This window comes from Elephas maximus, chromosome 3 (genome assembly GCF_024166365.1).
Source record: "Elephas maximus indicus isolate mEleMax1 chromosome 3, mEleMax1 primary haplotype, whole genome shotgun sequence".
Classification (NCBI taxonomy): Eukaryota; Metazoa; Chordata; class Mammalia; order Proboscidea; family Elephantidae; genus Elephas; species Elephas maximus.
The window spans coordinates 37,827,377-37,855,174 of NC_064821.1; the positions used below are offsets into that span (position 1 = coordinate 37,827,377).

The window sequence follows — 27,798 nt, forward strand, 5'->3', positions numbered from 1 at the left end:
GTTCTGATTATTAATGGATGCTTGCAGCTATTTCTTCTCATTTTGAGTTGTGCCACATCAACAAATAAAGGTCCTGAAAGTGACATTAAGGTCGACTCTACTTTGAGGAGGCAGCTCTTTCCCAGTCGTATTTTAAGTGCCTTCCAACCTGAGGGGCTCATCTTTCAGCATTATATCAGACAAACTGACAGATGAGTGGCAGGTGGTAACTCTAAAGTCCCCCCCCCCAAAAAAACCACTGCTGTCAAGTCAATTCCAACTCATAGTGACCCTATAGGACATAGCAGAACTGTCCCATAGGGTTTCCAAGGTTGTAAATTTTTAGGAAGCAGACTGCCACATCTTCTTCCATGCAGTGGCTGGTGGGCTCAAACCACTGACCTTTTGGATAACAGCTGGGTGTTTTAACCACTGCACCACCAGGTTTCCTTCTGAGGTCCCTAGGAGGCACAAATGGTTTGCACTCAATAACAAACCTAAAGATTGGTAGTGTGAACCCACCCAGCAGCATCACAGAAGAAAGGCCCGGCAATCTACTTCCATAAAGATCACAGCCAAGAAAACCCTATGGAGAAATTCTACTCTAACACACATGAAGCCTCCATGAGTCACAATCTAGGGCAATCAATGGGTTTATGGAAATTCTACCAGTTGGGATTTGAACCTGGGTACTCTGGTGCCAGACTGTGGCTGTTGTGCTTAAAGCTCTAAACACCAAGTTTAGAGGGATCTGGTGCACAGGCAGGGGAGATTCGCTGCACACCTGAGATAGGAAACTGGAGCTGGCCTCAGTTTCCCAGAGGTCACTTCTCTACCTGCCAGTCGACTACCACAGCCCTAAATATGGGATTGGGGGCAACACAGGAAGGAGCCCAGCATAAGATCAGACCTGGGGTTCCAGCTCCTTTGTAGGGCAAAAGCATCCTCCCTGAGGCCCAGTAGCTCTGGGAACCATAGAAGGTGATAAAGCAATAGGGCCCGTTGGTCGGGCTTTGAACTTAGAGGGAGGAGTTGAGACCCCCACAAGGGTGAAAAGCACCTGCGGCCCAAACACAGGCTGCCCGAAGGGGCTCCATTTGGCTCAGCCACTTCCAGAATCAATGATCCTTCATAAAACCATGTGGATCATGCACTTGCTCTGAGCTGAGGACGGCTTCCCAGCCTTCTCCCAGTCCAAGGAGCCAGGGCTGTTCTCCCCCTTTTACTACATATGAGGAAACTGAGGCACAGCCAGGCCTCCACCCACCCACCCAGGAAGAAACAGGAAAGGGGAGGAAAGAAGGGAAGGAGCAGGGTGTCTAATCATCCATGGGCGCACATGAAACCCCTCCCCCTCTGCAGTCTAGTCAGACTCATAGTGATCCTATAGGACAGAGAACTGCCCCATTGGGTTTCCAAGGAGGGGCTGCTGGGTTTGAACTGCAGACCTTTTGGTTAGCAGCTGAGCTCTTTAACCACTGCGCCACCAGGGCACCACCTGCAACCCGGAGCTCACCAACCCTAGGCTCAATGATGGATGCCTCTGAGACCCAAACGCAGCGCCTACTAAGCAGGGTTCGAATCCCCGCCAGCCCCACTCCACAATTTTCAACTCTGACCTTCGACTTCAAATGCCAGTACCCGGAAGTCTGAGGGAGCTCAGGACAGGCTTTCCAGTTCTGGAATTTTCGAAACTCCTGCAGAGACCTGAAGCACCACTGGTTCGACCTGCCTCCCCCGCCCCCCATTCAATCATTTCTCCATCAAGCTCCTGTTGGGCCAATTGCTGCGCCAGGCCCCGGGCCCGGGACTGAGAAGGCAGCGCTTGGTGGTGGCCCGTTCTGAACTTGAATACCTCCAGTTGCAGGGCGCTCACTCTCTAGCGGCGAGCCCGACCCCGGTGAGGGTCTAGACCCGGGAGAGGGCAGCCAGGGCAGGGCAGGAAAGGAGTTGGGCCGAGAGAGGTGAGAGGGGAAGGGGCGGGGCCGGGAGGAAGGGAGGGACCTGCAGCGGGGGGAACTTCGCCCTCAGGAAACACGGCTCAGCTGGGGGGCCTGAAGGCAGCCGGAGGAAGGGTGGAGGCGGGACCTTGGCTCTGGGGAAAACTCGTCCTCCAGCTCGCGGGACCAGAGAAGCTCAGATACAGGCGCGGGGTGTGGGCCGCTGTCTGGGGGTGAGTGTTGGGGCCCTCTGGGGATGGTCTTGACGGTCACTTGAGGGGGGTGAATTGGGGCTCCAGGGAAGCCTCGTCGGGTCCCTGGGGGGTCGCCTCCTCCCACTTCCCAAGTCTCAATAAGCTCGATGGTTCCCCCATCGGTAAAAATTATTGTTAGGTGCGGTCCAGTCAGCTCCGGCTCATAGCGACCCTGTTGTACAATGGAATATAATTATAATAGTCTCCAGCATTTCCATGGCTGCTTGAAACCCTCCTGCACACCTGGGGAGTGGAAGAGATCCGGAGCCCCTGGAGAAGGCCAGGGCTTGCGGAGCCCGCACGGATCCACCTGGGACCCCGCGGCGCCCTCTCACCCTGCAGGGCTGGGCTCAGACCCCATCCCAGCCCCTGGGACAGCCCGGCGACCCTGGGCGTCCAAGGCGCGAACCCAGACTCGCGCCCTCTTCCAGGACTGAGAACACAGGAGCCCAGGGTGCTCAGTATGCTTTGGCCTTTACTATTACTGTCTTCGTTGTTGTGGTGGTTGACATCTGGGGACTTAGGAGGGTCTGGGCAGACCGATGCCTGGGTCCCCCCAGGTGGAATTATTGTTGTTTTTTGTGAGGGCCACGGCTCAACCCCAGACTCTCCGAGTTGCCCCCTGCCACCAGGCATGGGGACACGGTCTGGGTTCCGGACCTTAATCAGGGGTGAGGCCAGGGTTCAGGTCCTGGATCAACCAGTGCCTGGCTGTGTGACTTGGGCAGGTTGTTCCTCGTCTCCTTTCGTGCCTCAGTTTTCCTGCCTTGAGGTGGAACAGTGATCTGGTTGCCTAGGATATTTGTGGCATTCTGCTAAGGAAAGCTTTTAACTTCTGGCCACTGGGACACCTCAGGCAAGTGGCTTTAGGTCTCTGAGCCTCAGTTTTCTCATGTGTCAAGTGGGCTTATGGCACAGGACTGTGGTGAGGGTAAATTGAGTCGATAAGTGCTGCATCCCGTCAGAGCCTTGTCGTAATTATACTAATAATAACAGTAATTTGTTGTTGTTGTTAGTTGCCATTGAGTTGACTCCAGTGCATGGTGACCCCATGTGTGCCCAGTAGAACTGTGTCCATAAGGTTTTCAAGGCCGTGTCTTTTCAGAAGTGGATCGGCAGGCCTCTCTTCCGAGGCACCTCTGCGTATGTTTGAACTGCCAAGCTTTCAGCTAGCAGTGAAGCACTTAACCATTTGCTCCACCCCAACCCACTGCCGTCGAGTCGATTCCACCCAGGGACCCCAGTAGTAATAATAATTACATCATTAGCCCCGCTCTGGACCCTTCCATTTCCCAGGTTCCTAATCACCTTTGCCTTTGGGTCAGATTGTTTTTTTATGCTCATTTTCAGATGGGGAAACTGAGGACCCTCCTGTCTGAACCAGGTCCCCCAGCAGCCCAGATCTGGGACTCAGGACCCAGGGAGACCTGCCCCAGGTCTGGGCAGGTCCTGGGGCTGCTCCTTCCTTGCACTGACTGTCCTGTGGGTTCCTAGGCAATCCATGTCCCTGGAGTCAGGAGGAAGAGGTGTGGTCCTGCATGAGGCAGCAGGCCCCCACCTGGCCAAGGGGGCAGCTCTGTGTTTGCCCAGCGAACCCAGGTGCTCCCTTCCCCTCTTCCTCACCTGCAGGGTGTGGTGCCTCGTGTAGGTACTCTGGGTGTGGCGGAACTAAGACAGAGGCCTTGATCTTTTCTGCTGCAGATGAGCTGGCTGGGCCCAGGGACCCCAGGTGGCTGGGCAGAGCCAGCACAGGAGAAGCAGGTGAAGTCTCACCAGGCAACTTCTCTTCCTGCCACTGGCCTCTGAGGCCCCCACAAGCTAGAGAGCACACCTATTGCTGTCCCTTCTCCTGGTGGGAGTCTGGCTTGAGTTAATTGTCTCCCATGATGGGGAGCTCACTATCAGCATAGCAAACTAAGGGAAGCCCCTGTCACAGGATGGTTCAGGGCAGGGACTGGTCCCCATTCAGGCTTCCTCAGATGAGTTTCTCGATCACTCTGTACCTCAGTTTTCCTATCTGTAGCGTGGGGCTCACACAGCCCTCCTAGTGCAGGCGTGGACTTTAGATGAGCAAGTGGTAGAAACACTGCACAGAGGACCTGGCTGTTAACTCTAATCCTAATTACGTGGCTCCATACATTCCCATTAGTGACGTTTTCGAAAGACGAATATAATGCGCATAGCTTGAAGAATGTCGTCAACATCACTGAATATAAATAATAATAATGTGAATATCCTGGGGCCCTGAGTAGGGGGACTGGTGTAGGGGCTGACCAGCCTGAGAGGCTGAGGGTCCAGGAAGTTCCTGGAGGAGGAATTTGTCTTGTCCATCGTCTCTCTGTCCCCCATTAGCACACCAGCTCCACGAGCATAGGGGTTTTCAACACTGTCTTCATGGTGCCCCCAGAACCTGGACTGTCACCTGAGACCACAGTCCCTGCCTCAGCCCTGGATCAGGGGAGGGTCAGAGGGGAACTGGGAGATGGGGCATGCCTCTCCAAGCCTTAGTTTCCCTGCCTAGGAAATGAGCCCAGAGCTGCCCTTTGAGACCCAGCTGGCATCTGTTCTGGGGCATTCATCCTGCTGTAAATCTCTTCCTGGATCCACCCCAGAAGCCCCAGTCAGTTCCTGAAGGTGAGAGGACCCTGCTCATCTTATGAATCACCCCTGGTGAGGCCTGGGGACCTGGAAACCCAGAGCAGGAAGGTCTGAAGTCCTACCCAGCCCCACCCCACCTCATTTCCCCACCGTATCACCAGCTAGCCTTTTACCAGAGCCCTGGTGGCACAGTAGATAAGAGATTGACTGCTAACTAAAAGGTCAGTGGTTTAAGTCCTCCAGGTGTAGTGGTTAAGTGCTAGGCTGCTGACTGAAAGGTCGGTGGTTCGACCCCACAGATTATAGCCTTGGAAACCCTATGGAGCAGTCGTACTGTGTTCTATAGGGTCGCTATGAGTTGGCGACTCTTTGGCAATGGATTTGGTTTAGGCTTTTACATGCATGCATCCTGGGTTTATATCTACATAAATCCACGGGGCATATGGTTTTACAAAGTTAGGTTCTGGCCTTTGTGACATTTATCTTTATTAGGACTTTTTGTCTGTTTACAAAGGCAACTCATATCCGTTGTGAAAAAGGACCAGCCTGCCATTATAGTGAAGCGAGGCTGGACTGAACTTGTGCGACCTGCCTTCCGGGTTCAAATTCCACCAGCCCTCCTGGCTTCTGTGGGGGTTCTGTGGCTGTGTGCCCTTGGGCAGGTGGGTACCCTCTCTGTGCCTCCCACCCAGCTGGGAACTGGAAACAGTCCCTCCACCCCCGCAAGTCTCAGTGAGCATCACGGGGGCCCTCCCACGGGCGAGGGCTCACATGCTTCCCTGTCAGCACCCCCAACTTCCTCCTGAGTGTTTCTTCACCCACCCTCCTCTCTGGAGACTTGTCTTGTCCACTGCCTCTCTGTCCCCCATTAACGCACCAACTCCTTGAGCACTGTGGTTTTTCCACTGTGCCCCCAGAATCTGGACTGTCACCTGGCATACACTAGGTGCTCAATGTGTGCTCAGACCAGTCAGGTGTGAGCAAGTGGGAACACGGCTGCTGCGGGGGTCACAAACAGTTAAGCACTCTACTAGCTGAAAGGTTGGTGGTTCAAACCCACAGGACCCACCCAGACACACCTCGGAAGAAAGAACTGAGCGTCTGTCTCCAAAAATTCAGCCATTGAAAACCTTACGGAGCAGTTCAACCCTGCATCCCTTGGGCCATCGTCCTGAGTCAGAATCGACTCAGCTGCAGCTAAAAACAATACATTGGGGCTTCGTAAATGATGATTCCTGCTAGGAGCTGGTCCTTGGCCCTCCAGCCTTTTTCTAGCTTTATACCCAGCAGTGGGGGCCTTCAAGATGTTTCTGTCACCCCTACCCCTCAGCCTTGACTTTCCAGCAGCCTTGGAGTGTTCCAGGGCTGGATCTAGATCCCAGGTGAGGGTCTGTGGGACACCTTGAAGTGGTAACAACGACCTCAAAACACTGGTTTTCAACTCTGGCCTGGTCCCTGCCTTACAGTGAGGGCAAGAGATCCAAGGGTCCGGCATCCATTCAGTGGCCAGGTTGGTGGCACTGAGGCCCAGGATGTCCTTCCTCAGCCATTCCTGGTGCCACCACAGCCACTTTCACTGCTGGACAAGGGGGCGATGAGCCCTCATTTCCCGATGAGGAACCTGAGACCAAATGAGTGGGTTGGCCAGAGTCACCCAGCCAATCAGGGGAGCCCAGGCCTGGGGGATTCGGATACTTGCACTCTCTGAACGTCAATTTCCTCATCTGGAAAGTGGGAGCATTGTGTGGGGGATCACCTTGACATAATGGAGATCTCCAGGTCAGTGTCAGGAGGGCCCCCATGGCAATGGGATACAGCAGGGCGCAAGGGGGCAGGTTCGTGTCTGATGGTGTCAGCAAGGGTGAGGGGGCATTGCCATTCGGATCCCCTGTGTCCCTTTCAGCTGTGCCAGTCTTCTCAGCCTCCTGGCAGGTGGTGACAAGAACTGAGTTGAGGGGAACAGAAGGCGCCCAAACCCACACATACCTTGGACAAGGGCTTGGATGTCACCTATGGGTATGAGCGGAGAACACAGGCAAGAATAGGGTGTGGTGCTATGGATTGCTTTTATGTGGCCTTTTTCACCATCTTCTTATAACTCCCACCAAATGACTGGGTAACACTATGCAAATGAAGTGCTTGTGGCCCAACAAGGGGAATGGACAGCATGCTAATTAACGCAAATACAGGGGATGACACCCTTGTGGGGGTGGTGGTGGTTGTCCTTGTTTTCAGGTGCCTTTAAGTCGAGTCTGACTCATAGCGACCCTCTCTGTATGACAGAACGAAACACTGCCCAGTCCTGCGCCATCTTCACAATCGTTGTTATGCTTGAGCCCATGGTTGCAGCCACTGTATCAACCCAGCTCATTGAGGGTCTTCCTCTTTTTCACTGACCCTCTACTTTACCAAGCACGATGTCCTTCTCCAGGACTGATCCCTCTTGATAACACGTCCAAAGTATATGAGATGAAGTCTCACCATCCTCACTTCTAATGAGCATCTGGTTGTACTTCTTCCAAGACAGATTGGTTCATTCTTTTGGCAGTCCATGGTATGTTCAATATTCTTCACCAACACCACAATTCAAAGGCATCAGTTTTTCTTTGGTGTTCATTATTCATTGCCCAGCTTTCACATGCAGAATAGGCAATTGAAAACACCATGGCTGGTGTCAGGGACACCTTAGTTTTTAAAGTGACATCTTTGCTTTTTAATGCCTTAAAGAGGCCTTTTGCAGCAAATCTGCCCAATGCAATTCATCCTTTGATTTCTTGACTGCTGCTTCCATGGGCGTTGGTTGTGGAGCCAAGTAAAATGAAATCCTTGACAACTTCAGTCTTTTCTCTGTTTATCATGATGTAGCTCATTGGTCCAGTTGTGAGGATTTTTGTTTTCTTTATGTTGAGGTGCAATCCATACTGAAGGCTGTGGTCTTTGATCTTCATTAGTAAGTGCTTCAAGTCCTCTTCACTTTCAGCAAGCAAGGTTGTATCATCTGCATAACGCAGGTTGTTAATGAGTCTTCCCAGAATCCTGATGCCACGTTCTTCCTCATATAGTCCAGCTTCTTGGATTATATGCTCAGCATACAGATTGAATAAGTATGGTGAAAGGATAGAACCCTGACACACACCTCTCCTGACTTTATACCATATAGTATCCCCTTGTTCTGTTCAAATGATTGCCTCTTGATCTATGTACACTTTCCTCGTGAGCACAATTAAGTATTCTGGAATTCCCATTCTTCGCAATGTTATCCATAATTTGTTATGATCCACACACTCGAATGCCTTTGCATAGTCAATAAAACACAGGTAAACATCTTTCTGGTGTTCTCTGCTTTCAGCCATGATCCATCTGGCATCAGCAATGATATCCCTGGTTCCACGTCCTCTTCTGAATCCAGCTTGAATTTCTCAAAGTTCCCTACTGATGTACTGCTACAGCTGCTTTTTGATGATTTTCAGCAAAATGTTACTTGTGTGTGATATTAATGATATTGTTCTATAATTTCTACATTCTGTTGGATCACCTTTATATTTATAGGCATAAATATGGATCTCTTCCAGTCAGTTGGCCTGGTAGCTGTCTTCCAAATGTCTTGGCATAGACAGTGAGCACTTCAGTGCCGCATCCATTTGTTGAAACATCTCAGTTGGTATTCTGTCAATTCCTGCAGCTTTGTTTTTCACCAGTGTCTTCAGTGCAGCTTGGACTTCTTCCTTCAGTACCATTGGTTCTTGATCATGAGCTACCTCCTGAAATGGTTAAATGTCGACCAATTCTTTTTGGTACAGCGAGTCTGTGTATTCCGTCCATCTTCTTTGATGCTTCTAGTGTCATTCAGTATTTTACCCATAGGCTCCTTCACTATTGCAAATCGAGGCTTGAATTTTTCCTTCACATCTTTCAGCTTGAGGAATGCTGAGCATGTTCTTCTCTTTTGGTTTTCTATCTCGAGGTCTTTGCACATGTCATTATAATACTTTGTCTTCTCAAGCTGCCCTTTGAGATCTTCTCTTCAGTTCTTTTATGTCATTTCTTCCATTTGCTTTAGCTAGTCTATGTTCAAAAGCAACTTTCAGAGTCTCTTCTGACATCCATTTTGGTCTTTTCTTTCTGTCCCATCCTTTTAATGACCTCCTGCTTTCTTCATGTCCTTGATGTCTTTCCAGAACTCATCTGGCCTTTAGCCATTAATGTTCAATGCGTCAAATCTGTTCTTAAGATGGTCTCTAAATTCAAGTGGAATATACTCAAGGTCATACTTTGGCTCTTGTGGGCTTGTACTAATTTTCTTCAGCTTCATCTTAAACTTGCATATGAGCAACTGATGGTCAGTTCCGTGGTCAGCCCCTGGCCTTATTCTGACTGATGATATTGAGCTTTGCCATCATCTCTTTCCATAGATGTAGTTGATTTGATTCCTGTGTATTCCATCCGGCAAGGTCCATGTGTATAGTTGCCCTTTATGTTGTTGAAAAAAGGTATTTGCAGTGAAGAAGTCGTCCGTCGTACAAAATTCTGCTATGCTATCTCCGGCATCCTTTCTATCACCAAGGTCATATTTTCCAACTGCCAATCCTTCTTTGTTTTCAACTTCCACATTCCATTCACTAGTAATTTTCAGTGCAGCTGATTGCATGTTCAGTCAATTTCAGGCTGCAGAAGTTGGTAAAAATCTTCAATTTCCACATTTTTGCCTTCGTGGTTGGTGCGTAAATTGAATAATGGTCGTATTAACTGGTCTTCCTTGTAGGTGTATGGATATTATCCTATCACTGACAGCGCTGTACTTCAGGATAGATCTTGAAATGTTCTTTTTGGCAACAAATACAGTGCCATTCCATGCAAATAAGGTGTATGAAATGCTACCAAGGGGATTGGTCAGTTTTGTCATCTTTTTAGCCTTAAAATGAGCCATCCAGAGGCAGACCATGTAGGGAGACCTCACTACCACCAAGAGAAGATGGGACTGGAGTGCGTCCTTTGGGCCTGGGGTCCCTGCACTGAGAGCCTCCTAGACACAGGAGATAGAGAGCTGTGATGGCACAGGATGGCGAGAAGTGGCAACAGAGAAACTGCGGCAGCAAAGCCAGGAGACTGGCATGAGACAGCACAGTGGGGTTCCTGGCCCATTGAGTAAGGTGGTTACAGTGGGTGTGCCAATCCACGGAGCGAGAGAGCTGAGCACATTATGGCAGGAGGATTGCTGGTGGAATGGAATGCCTCTGGGCACTTGTCTATGGAGCTAAAGAGCTTTGTAACACTTGCCTGAGGAGGGCAGAGGCTAGGCTGAGGGGCTGAGGGCCAGAGAGAGGCCTGCCTGCAGGCACAGCTGAAAAGAGGCTGTCCAGATCAAAGAACTGTATCTTGATTTGTAACCTATTACTTCCCTCCTGATAAACCCCAAAACCATGAGTATTGTCTGTGAGTTCTGTGTGGCCATTGCAATGAGTTATCAAACCAAGCAGACAAGTAGAGTGCCATGGGAGGGACGGCTGGTGTCAGAATTGGAAAAAAGTTTGGAGGGAGAAGGTATGCCTGACCTCTGCCTCATAGGGCTCAGCTTTGGGCTATTGATCTTGACTCTCCTACCCTCTCGTGAAGTTAGAGGAGCCCAGATGCCCCTGCCATGCCATTTTTACGGGAAGTCACCAGTGGAAACCCCAAATTAATCCTGCTTAGTGATCTGTGTATCTAAACTAGTAAGTTGCCATTGAGTCAATTCTGATTCCTGGTGACTCTGTATAACAGAGAGTAACTCTACGCCCCAGGAGTTTCAGTTACTGAGTTTTTGGAAGTAGATCACCAGGCCTGTCTTCTGAGGTACTTCTAGGTAGACTCGAGGCTCCAGCCTTTAGGTTAGCAGCCAAGTGCTTAGCTGTGTGCACCACCCAGGGATTCTCTGTGTATCTGTTGTTGTAGTTGGGTGCTGTTGAGTTGATTCCATGACCAGCCTGCGTGACACAATAGAGCTGCCCAGTAGGGTTTCCTAGGCTGAAATCTTTATGGGGGCAGATTGCCCGGTCTTTCTCCTGTGGAGCCACTGGTGGGTTCGAAGGGTCAGCCTTTTGGTTTGCAGCTGAGCACTTTAACCATTGTGGCACCAGGGTCCTTTCTGTATATCTAGTGCTTCATTAATATTCAACAATTCATTAATATTTAGGACTTAACATATTCAGCATCCATGAAGATTTGGTGCCTTGGAGCTGTTCAGTGGCTTGTTAATATTCATCATATTAATATTCATTATTTCATCATAAATATATGCTTTGGAAATATGGATTGTTACTTTGCAGGTATTTCGTATACTGTTATAAATATCCGGCGTCTCCAGGTGAATATTTAGCGCCTCCTGTATATAGGTGGCACGAACGGTTTATGCTTGACTATGATTAACCTAAATGTTGGTGGTTTGAGCCCACTCAGCTATGCTACAGAAGAAGGGCCTGGCAATCTGCTTTCATTAAGATTACAGCCTAGAAAATCCTGTGGAGCTCAGTTCTACTCTGTAACACATGGGGTCACCATGAGTTGGTTGGGCTCATATCCAGTAAGTCATTAACATTCAGTACTTTTTGCACATTGAATGTGCTGTAAATATTCTAGAAGTGTGAATAGTCGGCTGTTTAGAGCATTAGGAATATTTAGGGTCAGAAATATTGGGGGCTTCTTGGTCCTGTCCTCCTAGGCTCCAGGTGGGACTGGTTTAAAATGGAGACTAGTATAACGGGGGGCGGGGCATCACAAGCATCTTTCCCTCCTGTTATAAACACTAGTAAGTGCCACTGTGTGCCCTGGGCTGTGCTGGGCGTGGGGACACACTATGGGGGACAAGACGCCTGGCCTCATCTCTGGGCTCCCAGAGGCTGGCTGGGGAGGCGGACAGGAAAGAAGCAAGTAGATTTCCCAAGTCCCATGGTGATTATCTTAGTTTCCTAGCGCTGTTGTAACAGAAATACAAGTGGGTGGCTTTAATAACGGAAATTTATGTTCTCATAGTTCAGGATGCTAGCGGGTCACTGTGAGTCAGCATCTACTGGATGGCAATAGGTAGGGTTTTAGCTCTAGGGGAAGTCTGTCAGGTCTGGGGGAAGGTCCTTACCTCTTTCAGTTCCTGTTCCTCCTTCCTTGGCAATCTCCAAGCAGCATGTGTTTTCCCTGACCTGTGCTTCTTCATCTCTGTGTCTAGTCTAAAAGAAAAAGCCAAACCCGCTGCAGTGGAGTCCATTCCAACTCATAGCCACCCTATAGTAGAGAGTAGAACTGCCCCATAGGGTTTCCAAGGAGCTGCTGGTAGATTCATACTGCTGGCCTTTTAACCACCGTGCTACCAGAGCTAAAAGTAGTGGTTTAGGACACACCATACACTGTAAATGGCTTCACTCACATGACAAAGAAAACCCTATTTCCTAACTGGGTCACGTACACACATATCTTGTTGTTAGTTTCTGCTAAGTCGATTCCGACTCATGGGGATCCCATGTGTGCAGAGTAGAACCGTGTTCCCTAGAGTTTTCAAGGTGGTGACCTTTCAAATGCAGATCACCAGTCTTTTCTTCCAAGGTACCTCTGGGTGGGTTCGAACCACCAACCTTCCAGCTCAAAGTTGGGCACGTAATCATTTTTGCCACGCAGGGACTCCTCCACAGATATAAAACAAACAAACAAACAAACAAAACCAAACCCATTGCCATCAAGTTGATTCTGACCCCTAGTGACCCTACAGGACAGAGTAGCACTGCCCCACAGGGTTTCCAAGGAGCACCTGGTGGATTCAAACTGATGACCTTTTGGTTAGCAGCTGCAGCTCCTAACCACTATGCTACCAGAGTTTCCGTCCGCAGACCCTGAAGTTAGGATTTACAACACATATTTTGGGGAGACACAAATCAATCCATTACTGGGGAATACTGCAAAGAACGGCAAAGCTGGGGTGGGGCGGGGTGGGATGCAGGATGGTGATTTGTCCTGGAGGCTGGAGCCTCTCTGAGGATGTGGCATTTGGGCTGAAGACCAAGGAGGAAGACCTGGGGGTGGGGGGCATCCCAAGCAGTAGGAGCAGCCTATGCAGAGGCCTTGGGACAGGAGACACCTGACTCTCTGCCAAGGACAACAGGTGGCTTTTCTGCACTGGGGGAAGTGGCTTGGCTGGGTGTGATGGTGACGTTACACCAGTGTGTGGAGGGCAAACAGACTAGATCAGGACTGGCTGGTCTGGTGGTCCCGGATGTCACTGCCGGATGTCACTGCTGGGACCCTGCACACATGGAAACCGCATCAGTGGGTAAAGCTCCTCCCTCCCCTCCCCTCACATTTGAAAGCCAGGAAACAACCACCCCAAGAGAAGTGCAGAGAAGATAAGCCGCATGCAGATGACAGACTGAGGGACTCATTTTGCATTTATCGTGCTTTCCATTCCAGCACATCCCAACAGCTCTCCCCTGAACTGGGTTTCCCACTGCCCCTGGACACCCCCACCTGGAAGGCTCAAAGGCCTCCCACATTCTGTCCCTTTGGCCTTTCCTTTCCATGTGCCCTGTGTCTATGTCTTCTCCTCTTCATATGAGGATACTTGTCATGAATACAGGGCCCACCCTAACCTAGGGTGATCTCATCTGAATTATTACCTGGGTTACTTACATCTTCAGTGACCCTATTTCCAAATAAGTTTCCATTCTAAGGTTCCGGGTGTACCTGAATGTTTGGGATTACTATTTGACCCAGTACATTTACCTTTCAGCAAAATAAATTACACGCAGTTCCCTAAACAGAACACCCCTCCAGGCCTTCGCACTTACCGTTCCCTCCACTCGAACTCCCTTTCTCCCTGTGGTGAATCCCTATGCATCCATCAAAGTCTCAACTTCAATATCTCTGTCCCTTCTGGCCCAGCCCTGACCCTGCAGGTGTCCAACTCTGTCTCCCCAACACTGAGGGCTCCTGGGGCTCGGATCTAGGATTGAGGCTAAAGCCTGGCAACCTTGCATATTTGTTGAATGAATAAGTGAATAAAGAAATGGTTTTCATATATGCGTTTTGGGATAAGAGCTCTTAAGACCTTTCTCAGGTCTTCTCAGGGCAACTTGCTGAGCCTTACGTTCGCCATCTGTAAAATTGGGGGTGTTGCTATATTTCCCCCCAGAGTTATTCAGACCCCCATGAACTTTAGAGCAAGCCACTTTTGGGGCCTTAACAAGTCCAATCATTCTGTTTCATGGGTGAGCCTGTGGGTAGCAGGCAGCAGAATCTGGGATCAAGGAGTAGAGACTGGAACCCATGTCTGAGTGGGGTTTCCCATCAACCACCCAGCCACACTTGGTGAAGGTCCCAGAATTGCAGCTCTGTAGCTTGGAGGAGGCACAGCTAAGAGGCATCTTGTCCTTGAGGAAGCTGCCTTGACCCCAGGCTAGGCCCCTGTGAGCCCCTTTAGACTGTTGGATCCATGAAGATAGGCTGGCCTCCGTCACTGTCTGGGGCGTGGCCCAGACAAGTGCCCAGTAGGTTTTATTAGACAAATCAAGTGAACCTTCATCAAGCTCAGCCTTGCTGAGAGGAATACCTGGAGTTTCTCCCGTCAGCCTGGATGTGGGCAACTGTGAGAATGGCAGCACTCCCTGCTTGGGGTTTTAAGAAGTGTCCGATGAGTTTTATTAGATAAGAGCTGTTAAGACAGGAGGGAGATCTTGGCTGCATTCATGAAGTACTATGCAGGGGGAGGGAGGGGAGCAAGCCTCCCCTGCCAGGACCCTTGTGGGAGCTCGGGGACTATGTGTGGGATCCCTTTCTTTAGAGAAACCATAAATACAGGGAGAAACATGTTGAGGATGCAGGTAGCCAATAAAGGGTTAAGTGCCTCATATGCAAAGAGTTGTTAACAATAAACAACAAAGGAAAAAAGTCACAAGGATACATTGCTGTTGTTAGGTGCCATTGAGTGGATTCTCACTCACAGCAGCCGTGTGTACAACAGAAGGAAACGCTGCCTGGTCCTGCACCATCCTCATAATCATGGCTATGTTTGAGCTGGTTGTTGCAGCCACTGTGTCAGTCCATCTTGTTGAGGGTTATCCTCTTTTTTGCTGACCCTCTACTTTACCAAACATGGGCCCTTCTCCAGGGACTGGTCCCTCCTAATAACATGTCCAAAGTATATGAGATGAATTCCTACCATCCTTGTTTCTGATGAGTATTCTGGCTGTACTTCTTCCAAGACACATTTGTTTGTTCTTCTGGCAGTCTATGGTATATTCAGTACTCTTTGCTAACACCATAATTTAAAGGCATCAATTCTTCTTCCTTCTTCCTTATTTTTTGCCCAGCTTTCACATGCATATGAGGAAATTGAAAATGCCCTGGCTTGGTGACAGACACAACTTAGTCCTTAAAGTGACATCTTTGCTTTTTAATGCTTTAAAGAGATCTTTTGCAGCAGATTTGCCCAATGCAATGCATCTTTTTTTTTTGTTGTTGTTGCTGCATTGTTTGATTTCTTGACTGCTGCTTCCATGGGGGTTGATTGTGGATCCAAGTAAAATGAAATCCTTGGACAACTTCAACGTTTTCTCCATTTATCATGATGTTGCTAATTTGTCCAGTTGTGAGGATTTTTGTTTTCTTTATGTTGAGGTGTAATCCATACCGAAGGCTGTGGTCTTTGATCTTCATTGGTAAGTGCTTCAAGACCTCTTCACTTTCAGCAAGCAAGGTTATGTCATCCGCATATCACAGGTTGTTAAAGAGCCTTCCTCCAATCTTGATGTCCCATTCTTCTTCATATGGTCCAGTTTCTCGGATTATTTGCTCAGCATACAGATTGAATAAATTTGATGAAAGGATACAACCCTGATGCACACCAAGGATATGAGCAGACATTAATGGAAGAATAAAACTAAATGTCCCTCCTGAAAGATTCTATTTTGACCTGACACCCCCCCATCTCAGTAATATGAGCTATTTAGTAGTAGCTCCATCTCACACCCCCAAACCCAAAACCCATTGCCGTAAACTCGTAGTGACCCTGTAGGACAGAGTCGAACTCCCCCACGGGATTTCCAATCTTTACAGAAGCAGACTGTCACATTTTTCTCACTTGGAGCAACCTTTCAGTTAGTGGCTGAACCTTTAACCACTGTACCACCAGGGCTCCTTCTCAATCCCCAATGCCCAGCTTTGGCCGAGTTATAAATATTCCTTCTTGCTGAGGTATCTTCCTTTGTTTCCGAGCCTTTTCTTGGAACTTACAAAGCACCTAGCCAGTAAATTGATCCCCATCCACTTAGGTTGAATTTTTTATTTAATACATGTTTAACGAATATGTAAATAGCATACAAATAATTCATAATAATACCACATATGACGAATTTATGTAAACCTCTATCAAGGTTCTTTGCTCACCCCTGCTTCTCCCCCTCAACTCCCTCATGCTGAGTTCTCTATTTCAGTTTCCGTATTTGTCTAGCTGGGGCAGGGCAGGCGGAAGGTCCCTGATCTCAGGACTATTGACATTTATGGTTGTTAGTTGCTGTCATGGATTGAATTATGTGCCCCCCCCGCCACCAAAATGTGTGTATTAACTTGGTTAGACCATGATTCCCAGTATTCTGTGGTTGTCCTCCATTTTGTGATTGTAATTTTATGTTAAAGAGGATGAGGGTGGGATTGTAACACCCTTGCTCAGGCCACATCCCTGATCCAAAGTAAAAGGAGTTTTCCTGGGGTGTGGCCTGCACCACCTGTTATCTCTCAAGAAATAATAAAAAGGAAAGGAAAGCAAGAGTTGGGGACCTCATACCACCGAGAAAGCAGCACCAGGAGCAGAGCGCATCCTTTGGACCTGGGGTCCCTGCGCCTGAGAAACTCCTCTCCCGGGGAAGATTGATGATAAGGACCTTCCTCCAGAGCCGACAGAGAAAGCCTTCCCTGGAGCTGACGCCCTGAATTTGGGCTTGTAGCGTACTGGATTTTGGGAAAATAAATTTCTGCTTGTTAAAGCCATGCACTTTCTGTTATAGCAGCACTAAATGACTAAGACAGTTGCCATCAAGTCAGCTCTGACTCATGGTGACCACATGTGTAACAAAACAAAATGTTGGCCCGGTCTTGCGCCATCTTCACGATCTTTGTGGTGACTGTTGAGTCAATCCATCTCCCTGAGGGTGTCCCACACCTTCACTGGCCCTCCACTTTACCAAACATGATGTTGTTCTATAGCTCTTGGTCCCTCCTGGTGATGCATCCAAAGCAAGCAAGTCAAAGTCTTGGACAATGTTCTGTGACCCGTAGGATTTTCATTGGCTGCTTTTTGGAAGTAGATTGCCAGGCCTTTTTTCCTGGTCTGTCATAGTCTGGAAGCTCTGCTGAAACCTGCCAATCTTGGGTGGCCCTGCTGGTATTTGAAATACTAGTGGCCTAGCTTCCAGCATCACAGCAATACGGAAGCCACCACAGTGCGGCAAGCTGACAGATGGGTCATGGAGGCTGGCCCATTCTCTGTGGTGGGGGCCGTCCTGAGCCCTGTAGGGTGTTGAACAGTACCCCTGGCCTCCACCCACTTGCTGCAAGTAGCATCCCCCTCCCCTCAGTCCTGGCAATCAAAAATGTCTCCAGACATCCACAATTGTGCCCTGGGGCAAAATCACCCCAATTGAAAAACACCGGTTTCAACTCCAACTGCAGATGGGGTAGGGGGTGAATCACCCTCTAAATTTTCATAGGACCTCCGTGTATTTCTTCCCAGACAGTGAGCATCCCTTGCCTAGATTCCCGATTACCACCCTTGTCTCCCAGCTTCTTGGGGTCTCTGGCTACTAGTGTGGCCCAGGAGAACTCCAAGACTTCTCTGGTTTTATTTCTCATTTGGAAACTTGGTTTCTCTGCTGAAGCCTGTGAGGTTTTTCCCATACTTGGAGTTGAGGATCTGCCAGGCCTAGTGAGGAGCCAGTCGCCTCATCATCCACCTGGACCCTGGGCCTCTCTTCAGCTCAGGAAAATCTCCTTCTAGGACTCAACTCATTCCTCTTTTTTGTTTTTTGCCTTTAGATTTTTTTTTGTTGTTGTTACAGATTTGTTGTTCTTAGGTGCCCTAGAGTCACTTCCAACTCATAGTGGCCTTATGTCTAACAGAAGGAAACACTGCCTGGTCTTGCACCACCCTCACAATCATTGCTATGCTTGAGTCCATTGTTGCAGCCACTGTGTAAATCCATCTAGTTGTGGACCTTCCTCTCTTTCAACAACCTTCTACTTTACCAAGCATTATGTCTGTATAAACAGCATGTGGGCAGCGTCCAACCTCCTCTAACTCACAAGGGGGAAGGAGAATCAAGATCAACAGCCCAAGGCTGATTCCTATGAGGCGGAGGTCAGACATGTCTCCTCCCTCAGCCATCTTTACCAACTTTGACACCAACCGTCCCTCCCACAGCACTCTCTACTTCTCTGCTGAGTTTGATAATTCATTGCAATGAGCACACAGAACTCACAGATCATGCTCACAGTTATGGGGTTTATTAGGGAAGTAACAGGTTCCAATTCAGGCTCAGGAATAGTCAAGGAGACAGTTCTTCCATCAGGACAACCTCTGCCCAAAGGCACTCAGCTTTCTCTCTCTGTGGGCCTAGAAGCCCACCACTCTGTCTCCTGCTACCGGGTCTCTCCTGCCGGGTCTCTTCTGCTGCGTCTCTACTACCAGTTCTCACTGTCTTCAAGGTTACAGCTTGCTCTCTGCATCCTGGGTCCAGGAGCTTCTCAGCACAGGGATTCCAGGTTCAAAGGACATGCTGGCTCCTGGCTGTTCTTCCTTGGTGGTGGTGGGTGCCTCTGGATAGCTCACCTCAAGCCCAGCGGGATGGCGAAACTGACCAATCTTTTTTACCATATATGCACAGTCTCACCCAATCACTTGGATGGGAGTTATAAGACCATGGCTAGAAAGGCCACACCCAAAAATTATCTGTCACATCAAAAGGTCCTCCTCCAGGGACTGGTCCCTCCTGATAACATATCCAAAGTACATGACATAAAGTCTTGCCATCCTTGCTTCTAAGGAGCATCCTGACCGTACTTCATCCAAGACAGATTTGTTCATTTTTCTGGCAGCCCATGGTATATTCAATATTCTTCACCAACGCCACAATTCAAAGGTGTCAATTCTTATAAATTTACTAAGATACAATTCACATACCATGCAGTTCATCCATTTAAAGCCCACATTTAAGTGGCATTTAGTACTTTCACAATCTTGTACAACCACCACCTCTGTCTAGTTCTGGAACATTCCCATCACCCCAAAAGGAAACTCTCATCCTCATTAGCTATCACTCCCCATTTCCTTTCCTCTAAGCCCTAGGCAACCACACCTGCACTTTCTGTCTCTGGATTTGTCTGTTCTGGACATTTCATGTAAATAGGATCAGACAATGTGTGGTCTTTTGAGTCTGGCTTTGCTCATTGAGCACCATGTTTTCACAGTTCATCCGCATCCTAACAAGTATCAGCACCTCACCCTTTTTTGTGGCTGAGTGATATTCCATTATTTGGATACACCATTTTGTTTATCCACTCATCCGCTGGTGGCCACTTGGGTTGTATCCACCTTATGGCTGTTGTGAATAGTGCTGCAATGAACATGCGTGTACGACTTTCTGTGTGCACACATGGGATTCAGTTCATTATTACATCTCATTCATCAATTCACGGTCTAATTCTAAGACCCCTCTTACTGACCTTTTGGGTCTCCCTCCAAAAGGCACACCCCTGGGCTGGAAGCCAAGTGAGGGGTGTGGAATGGCCCTGTGCCGTATGCAGCAGCCACGAGACAGGCCCTGTGACCATGATGCTGGGCCCTTCGGCTGTTCCAGCTCCCCCAGCTCACTCCTGTCTCAGGGCCTTTGCACCTGCTCTGTCTCCCTTACCCCAGACCTCAGCCAGGCTGACTCCTCTTTGCCACTCATGCCTCTGATCCAAACCAGTCCCCCAGACCCCATCTACTCATTTGGTTTTTGTCAACTCCTGTCATTTCATTGTTTGTTTAGTGTTGTCTCCCCCTGGAAAGCGTGGGCTCTCTAGGGGCAGAGGATTTTGGGTGTCTGGTTCTTGTCTGATGCTCTGTCCCCAGTGCCCAGGAAGTGTCTGGTACATAGGCGGAAGGCGATGAACATTATAAAATTTAAAAAGTTGTTTATTATACATTTTAGGAGGTAAGGACCCCCTAGGTAGAGCCAATGGTTAAGCACTCAACTACTAGCTGAAAGGTTAGTGGCTCAAATCCATCCAGAGGCACCTCGAAAGAAAGGCCTGGCAATCTACTGAAAGGTCACAGCCTTGAAAATCCTATGGAGCACAGTTCTACTCTGACACATGGGGTTGCCATGAGTTAGAATCGACTTGATGGCAACCAACAACAACATTTTAGGAAGTGGAAAATGCTATAGAAAAAAGAAAAAGTAGAAACAGATTGGGAATCAGAGCTGCCAGTGAAATGGTGTGCCCTAGGAGGGCCTCTCTGAGAAGGGAACATTTGTGCAAAGCCTGGAAGGAGGTGCTGGAGCAGCTTTGCAGAGATTCAGGGAATAGCATTCCAGGCAGAGGGAACAGCCAGTGCAAAGGCCCTGAGGCCAGACTATGCCCAGAGTGTTTGAGACTAAAACCCCACAGTAAAATCCTACACTAATACTCTTACTTGGGGTGGATTCTCCCCTCCCCTCATTTTTACATCCAGGAAACTGAGGCTGAGAGAGGTCAAGCTGCTTCCCTGGGGTCACACAGCAGTAATGGGTGTGTGGTCTGAGCCTCTTTTGGGCTGCATATTCACATCTGGCTGAAAAGGCCATGGCTGGGCAGTGAGCAGGGACAGGGCTGGGCATGTTGGGAAGTGGCCTCAGGGATCAGGTGGCGGGGGGGGCGTGTCCCCAGCTCCAACTCTAACTCCTGGGCTCAGATGGAAAGAAGAAGAAGCCACCCGCTTCCTTGTTCCCAGACAACTGCCAGGTAGAACCTACTGACTGCTCCATACTGTTCCAGGTGCTGTCGGGGAGATCAAGGCAAACCCAGCCAACACAGACATCCCAAAACAGCCTGAGGTAAGTGTTGAGGTTCTCATATTCATTCAACAAACACTCATTGAGTGAGTGCTCACTACATGCTGGGCACTGGGAGCCCTGTGAGTTGGGGACTGCTTGGATGCCCACTTTATAGCTGGAGAAACTGAGGCCCAGGGTATGGAGGGCACACAGCCAGAAAGTGGTGGAGTCGAGAGTCAGTCTCAGGAGTTGGGTTCTAGCATCTGTGGTCTTGAATTCTGGGGTTTCCTGCACCTTTCAGGGATGTGTGAATAAATGTTTGTTGAATGAGTAAAACCTGCCTTGAGTCTAATCTAGCATTTTCATGCTGCGCTGGAACGTAGATCCTCAAATTCAGGTCTGGGAATCAGCACAGACACGACCTTTCCAGACAAAAGAACACTGAGGGGACCCAAGGAGGCTGGGGAAGAGATCTGGAGGGGAGTACCAAGAGCTCTGTCTGGGTGTGGAAAAGAAAATCTTCCATAAAGGGGACATTAGAGCTGAAGTTTTGAAGGGTGCACAGGAGTTTGCCAGACAGAAAATTAAGAAATTTACTTTTATTAATGAATTCATCAAACTCTGCCTCCCCATCTGCCTGCTTCATGCTGGGCATTGCTAGGACCCCCAAGGAGCCCCTAGTCTGGGGGAAGATAAACCCAGACACAGATACCCCAAGATTTGTGGGACCAGGGCTGAGCCAGAGGGAGAGACAGCGGCTGGAGGTGCCAAACAGGACTCTTGCTGAGAGATCAAGGAGTGCTTATCAGGGGAAGGGTCATTTGAAATGGGTTTTAAAGGAAGAATAGGAGTTTGCTAAGGAAGATTCTGAGCTCAGCTTGGGACTTGTTGGGCCTAAGGGGGTCTTTGAAGAGCCAGAGGCCATACTAAGACAGAGGACCATTAGAAACACAGTCAAGAAGAGTGGGGAATGGTTGGACCAGAAACCCAGAAGCTTGGAGATTCCTGGAAGGGTAGGTGAAAAGGGAAGCAGGAAGATCCCCAGCAGCTCTTAGCTGAATTAAGGGGGGCTTTCCTGTCTTCTTTGGTGCAGCATTTTCACCCCCAGGGAGGCTCCTGGGCCATCTCCAAGGTGGGAATATGGGAAGGACCAGGATGGGTGAGGGGATTCTGGGCATGCTGAGTCGGGGGGACCCACCTTGGTGTCTCCATGTCTCAGTGTCCACTCTGTCAAATGAGGTGGTGGCAAAAACATTTAACCTCCAACAGGGTCTGAGCACCTTTCAGAGCCAACATAGGTTGGGGTGCTGGAGAGGTCCTGTGGGGTCTGATGAGGGTGAATTTCAGCATTTTACCAACCTGAGCAACTGTACGGGTGCAACCAGGTGCTAGGGTCCATGGGGGTGTGTATGAGTATCCTGGGGCTGCGGTAAGGGAAGCACCACAAATGGTGGCTTAAAACCACAGAACATACTTGCTCACAGTTCTGGAGGCGAGAAGGCCAAAGTCAAGGTGTCATCAGGGCCACACTCCGGGATCCTTGTTGGCTCCAGGCGGCCCTGAGCTTGTGGGTGCATCATCCCACTCTCTGCATCCGTTGTCCCGGGGACATCTTCCCCGTGTGTGGGTGTGGGTGTGGGTGTGGGTGGGGATGTGGGTGTGGGTGTGGGTGTGTGGGTGTGTGTGGGTGTGTGGGTACGTGTGTCTCCTTTTTTTGTGCAATGTTATTTTTTTATTATGGCAATTTTTAAAAATTTTATCGTGGTGAAAATATACATAGCAAAACATACGCAGTCTCAACAATTTTTACATGTACAATTCAGTTATGTTGAATACCTTCTTCAAGTTCTGCAGCCATTCTCACGATCCTTTTCCAAGTCACTCCACCTCCATGAACATAAACTCAGTGCTCCCTAAGCAAAAACTCCCGTCTCCTTCCCAACCCTGGTAACCACTAATAACCTTTGGTTTCTGTATATTTGCTCATTTCATGTAAGCGAGATAATATAGTATTTGTCCTTTGGCGACTGACTTATCTCGCTCAACACGGTGTTATCAAGGCTCATGCATGTCCTGGCATGCATCAGGACTTCATTTCTCTTTATGGCTGAGTAACATTTCATTGTGTGTCTAGACCACATTTTGTTTGTCCACTCATCTGTTGATGGACGTTTCGGTTGTGTACACCTTTTGGCTCTTGTGAAAAATGCTGCAAAGAACACTGGTATACAGGTTTCTGTCTGCATTCCTGCCTTCACTTCTTCAGGGTACATACCTAGTATTGGGTTTGCTGGGTCATATGGTAATTCTCTGTTCAACTTTTTGAGGAACTGCCAAATTGCTTTCCAAACGGGCTATATCTTCTCTTTTATACCACCAGTCAAATTGGATTAGGACCCGCCCTACTCCATTATGACCTCAGGTTAGCCTAACGAATAACATCTGCAAACATGTTATTTCTAAACAAAGTCACATTCATACATTCACAAGTGGTGGTGGTGGGGGGTGAGTTGGGGACTGCTTGAATGCCCATTTTATAGCTGGGGAAACTGAGGCCCAGGGTATGGAGGGCACATAGCCAGGAAGTGGTGGAGTCGAGATTCAACCCATCTTTTGGGGGGGGGCACACAATTCAACCCCAACAGCATATAGTTCAGGGAAAAACCAAAACCGTTGAGTCAATTCTGACTCAGTGACCACACTTCACTGGATTCAGCCAGCTTTGTTCTCCACAGGAGCAGCCAGGGGGCCTCCTCCCACGACCTCAGACCTCCGCCAGACCCTAACCGGGTAGGATGAGGTGGTGGCTCCTGCGAGCCAAGGTGGGCTTGACCCTGGTCCTGGGTGCCCTTACCCTCCTCTTCCTCCTCAGTCTGCCAGCGTCGCCACCCGCCTCTCTGGTCCCGGAGGAGTCGCCTGGTAGCCTCAAGGCCGGGGTGACCGGGCTCTCAGTGGCCTCACGCCCACGGCCTGCTCCCTGCCAGGCAAACTACTCGGCAGCCTCCCACCCAGAGTTTGCAAAGCAGCCGGAGCAGGTGCGCAACTTCCTGCTATACAAGCACTGCCGCAACTTCACGGTGCTGCAGGACGTGCCCCTGGACAAGTGCGCACAGCCGGTATTTCTGCTACTGGTGATCAAGTCGTCACCTGCCAACTATGAGCGGCGCGAGCTGGTGCGGCGCACGTGGGGCCGTGAGCGCCAGGTGCTGGGCGTACAGCTGCGCCGCCTCTTCCTAGTGGGCACCGCCCCCGACCCGCTCGAGGCCCGCAAGGTGAACTGGCTGCTGGAACTGGAGGCGCGCGCGCATGGCGACATCCTGCAGTGGGACTTCCACGACACCTTCTTCAACCTGACGCTCAAGCAGGTGGGCAGTGTGGGGCCGGTGGTCACCTGAAGGGGCCACCTGTCCTTCCTACCCAGATTGCCACTTCCTGCTGTACCCATCACTGTGTTCACTGTTCCTCCCCACTGGGAGCCTGGGAGAAAGGGATGGCTGGGGCAAGATCGTGAATCCAGGCTGGGGGGTATGGTTATGAGCATGGATCTTGGAGCAGGATGACGCGGTTCGAATCTGGAGTATGGGGGGTGGGGGGTGGCAGGTTAAAAGCACAGATTTTAGAGCCCAGTACCCAGGGTTTGAACCCAGGCAGGGGAATGGTGGCAGAGCCCAATGGCCCAAGTTCAAATCTGAGCTCTGCTTCTTACTGGCTGTTTGACCTTGGACGAGTCTATTCACTTCTCTGTGCCTCGGTTTCCTTATCTGGCAAATGGGATATTAATTAGACCCCCACTCCCACCTCCAAGGGCTGTTGTGAGAATTACAGGAGATGATAATTATAAGGGAGTTAAGCACGTAACTGCTAAACAAAATGTTGGCAATTTGAACCCACCCAGAGGCAGCTCAGAAGAAAGGCCTAGCTATCTGCTTCCAAATGGTCTGAACCAAAAAAACCAAACCTGTTGCCGTCGAGTCGTTTCCAACTCATAGCAGTCAGCCTTGAACACCTGTGGAGCACAGTTCTACTCCGCACTCAAGGAGTTGCCATGAGTCAGAATTAACTTGCCAGCAACTGGTTTTTTTTTTTTTTTTCGGACCAGTGCTGTAATCTCAACTAACATTCGTGATGAAGACAACAATGATGATGATGGCGTGGGACAGGTCTCATTTATTTGTTCAGGTGCTAGCTCTCCATGAAGGTTGATTCTGTGTCTCTTTCACTCACCTCTATATCCCCAGTGCCTAGAATAGGGCCCAGCGCACTGTAGGTGCTCAATAAAGACCTCCAAGAGGTAGAGAGACTCCTGCCCATCTTGTAGACAAGAAAGTGGAGGTTCCGAGGACCTACCTCAGGCTGGTGGGTGGAGCAAGCAGAGTCAAGACTATGTGTTGAAAAGGGGCCCGGGGCAGACTCCTGCTCATAGTGAATGCAGAGAGGCCTAGGTTTGAGATCAAGCACTGCTATTCTGCTGTGAAATCTTGTTCAAGCACCTTCCCTGGGGAGCCTTCATTGCCTCATGTGTAAATGGGGTTAAAAACCATGCCCACCTCCTAAGGTTGCATTAAGGATTTGAGGTAGGGCAAGCGTTGAGCACAGTGCCCAGCACGCAACAAATGCTCAGTCCAAGTGGATTATTATGGGGGAAACTGCAGCTGGGATGGGTGGAGGGGCACACCACTCAGCATGCCATGTTCACAAAATAAAACGCAGAAGTGTGTGGTAAATGGCAACCTGACAAATATGAATCAAGCACTGATGAAGTGCCAGCCTTACTCTGGGTGCTGGGAAAATGGCACACATAGGAGGGACACAGATCCTACCCTGGGAGAGTCACAGTGGGGGAGGCGGATGTTAAATAACAATCACACATTAATTATTTAACCATAGAGCTCAGGCCAGGCAGGGTTGGAAGAAGTCACAATAAATGTAAATGTAACAATTTTTCAAGCACTTCTCAATGCTTTGCGGAGCACTGTCTGTGAATCTTCATATCCCAGAGGCAAATCCTATGATGGGACCTGTTGGAGAGTTGGAAACTGAGGCACAGAGAGGGGACAGAGTCTAGTGGAAGAAACAGATGTTGAATAACAGGCACACAGTTAATTATTTAATGACAAAACTCAGGTCAGGCAGAATCAGAAGAAATAACAAAAATGTAAACATGACAATTTTTTAGCACTTCTCAATGCTTTATGGAGCATTGTCTCCATAAATCCCCAACAACACCGTGGAGGCAGGTCCTACAATGAGGCCTGTTGAAGAGTGGGAAACTGAGGCACAGGAAGGGCCAGTCACCTGCCAAGGTTACCCCACAGGGAAGGGTCTAGAACCCAGGCCACTAGACTGGGGGACACGTCCTTTCTCCAGCTCCCTGGGCTGAGGCAGTTGACTAGGACACCAGAGCTGATCACCCCAGCCCTCAAACTTCATGTGTTCTACCCGCTCCACCTGCAGGTGCTGTTCCTACAGTGGCAGGAGACACGATGCAGCAATGCCAGCTTCCTGCTCAACGGGGACGATGATGTCTTTGCACATACTGACAACATGGTCGCCTACCTGAAGGATCATGACCCCAGCCGCCACCTCTTTGTGGGACATCTGATCCAAGGTGTGGGTCCCATTCGGATTCCTTGGAGCAAGTACTATATACCAAAGATAGTGACACAGGAGGAAAAATACCCACCCTACTGTGGGGGCGGCGGCTTCCTGTTGTCCCAATTCACGGCCACCGCCCTGCGCCGGGCTTCCAGTGCCCTGGACCTCTTACCCATTGATGATGTCTTCCTGGGCATGTGCCTGGAGCACGAGGGCCTAAAGCCCACCAGACACAACGGCATCCGCACGTCAGGCGTGCAGACCCCCTCGGCACGTGTGCCCTCCTTCGATCCCTGCTTCTACAAGGATTTGCTACTAGTGCATCGCTTTCTGCCCTATGAGATGCTGCTCATGTGGGACGCACTGAGCCAGCCTGAACTCTCCTGTGGCAAGCGGACACAGGTATACTGAGGCAGCGCTGGGACCATCAGCCTCCATACCCATTGGAAAGGGCAGCACCTTCCCCCTAGGATGCTAAAACCTTTGTCCTCCTTAGTGGCTAGGAATAAGGGAGTACCAAGGAGAGTTTGGTGAATGAATATTCTCTCTGACAGACTCCTACACATCCTTCAAAACACCAGAATCCCAACTGGAGGGACCTCTGAAAATATCCATTTCCTTTCAGTGTCTACTGAAGGAAGCACCTCTCCTGTGGTCCCAGCTGCTGCTTTATCGATGCCATTTGGATCAAGGTCCTATTTTCTAGCCCTGACTTTTGTCACAGACTTGTTCAGTCCTTAGTAGTGAACTCACAATGGTTAATGGTGGAGGAGTTCAGCCACAGTTCAAGGCAACCCAGGAACTTCTGGGTCCATGTGGAGCTGAAGTGAGAAGCATCCTTCAGCTTGGAAAAGAGGGGTCCTCCTCTTGGCCCCTGGCCCATCATAGACCCTTCAGGTGGTAGGAGGAGCCAGATAGCCACTCCCTTCTTGCTGTAGTATCAAGTGCTGTAATGGTGGAAGCACTGGGCAGAGGAGGGAAACTGTCCATTTCAGGTAACAGAGTCCCCAATAGGACCCTGCCTTTGAACCTGGGTACCCCAAGAATTCAGGGAACAGTGTTGGGGCTGGAAGGGTCTTCACTGGGCCTGAGGCCAGCACACATGGTCACCCCAGAGCCCAGAGAAGGGGAGATTCAAGTCATTAGGTGGCCCCGAGCTCTTTGAAATGCTAGGCCTAGCCCCCAGCCCAGCATGTCTGACAGTCTGGGGAGGTCCAAGAGGGCTGGCGACCTCCAGCCCCACTGGTCTCAGGCAGGTGTATGGGGCTTGGGCTTCATGGGCATTTGTGGGGGGACCTCAGTGGATTGAGCACTGGGGATTGAGTTCTCAGGGAATAAAATATTTCTTGAAGACGTAGATGCTCTTTTTTTAAAAAAAAAACAATTTACAAGTTTTACTATAAC

At 49.6% G+C, this 27,798-nt stretch overlaps 1 protein-coding gene across 1 annotated transcript; it reads left to right on the plus strand.

Annotated features, from left to right (window-relative positions):
• The first annotated feature begins 2,022 nt into the window (after positions 1-2,022).
• Positions 2,023-27,747, plus strand: B3GNT3 (UDP-GlcNAc:betaGal beta-1,3-N-acetylglucosaminyltransferase 3). The gene is made up of 4 exons (XM_049877383.1): positions 2,023-2,152; positions 20,801-20,859; positions 23,535-24,164; positions 26,254-27,747. Exons 3-4 carry the CDS (start codon positions 23,595-23,597, stop codon positions 26,803-26,805), a joined length of 1,122 nt encoding a protein of 373 aa, XP_049733340.1. The 5' UTR covers positions 2,023-2,152; positions 20,801-20,859; positions 23,535-23,594; the 3' UTR covers positions 26,806-27,747.
• The last annotated feature ends 51 nt before the right edge of the window (positions 27,748-27,798 follow it).

Excerpts from the sequence above, each read along its gene's own strand:
- B3GNT3 (XM_049877383.1), top strand. The coding sequence starts at position 23,595 with ATGAGGTGGTGGCTCCTGCGAGCCAAGGTGGGCTTGACCCTGGTCCTG. Across the intron at positions 24,165-26,253 it reads TCAACCTGACGCTCAAGCAG|GTGCTGTTCCTACAGTGGCA; the intron begins GTGGGCAGTGTG and ends CTCCACCTGCAG.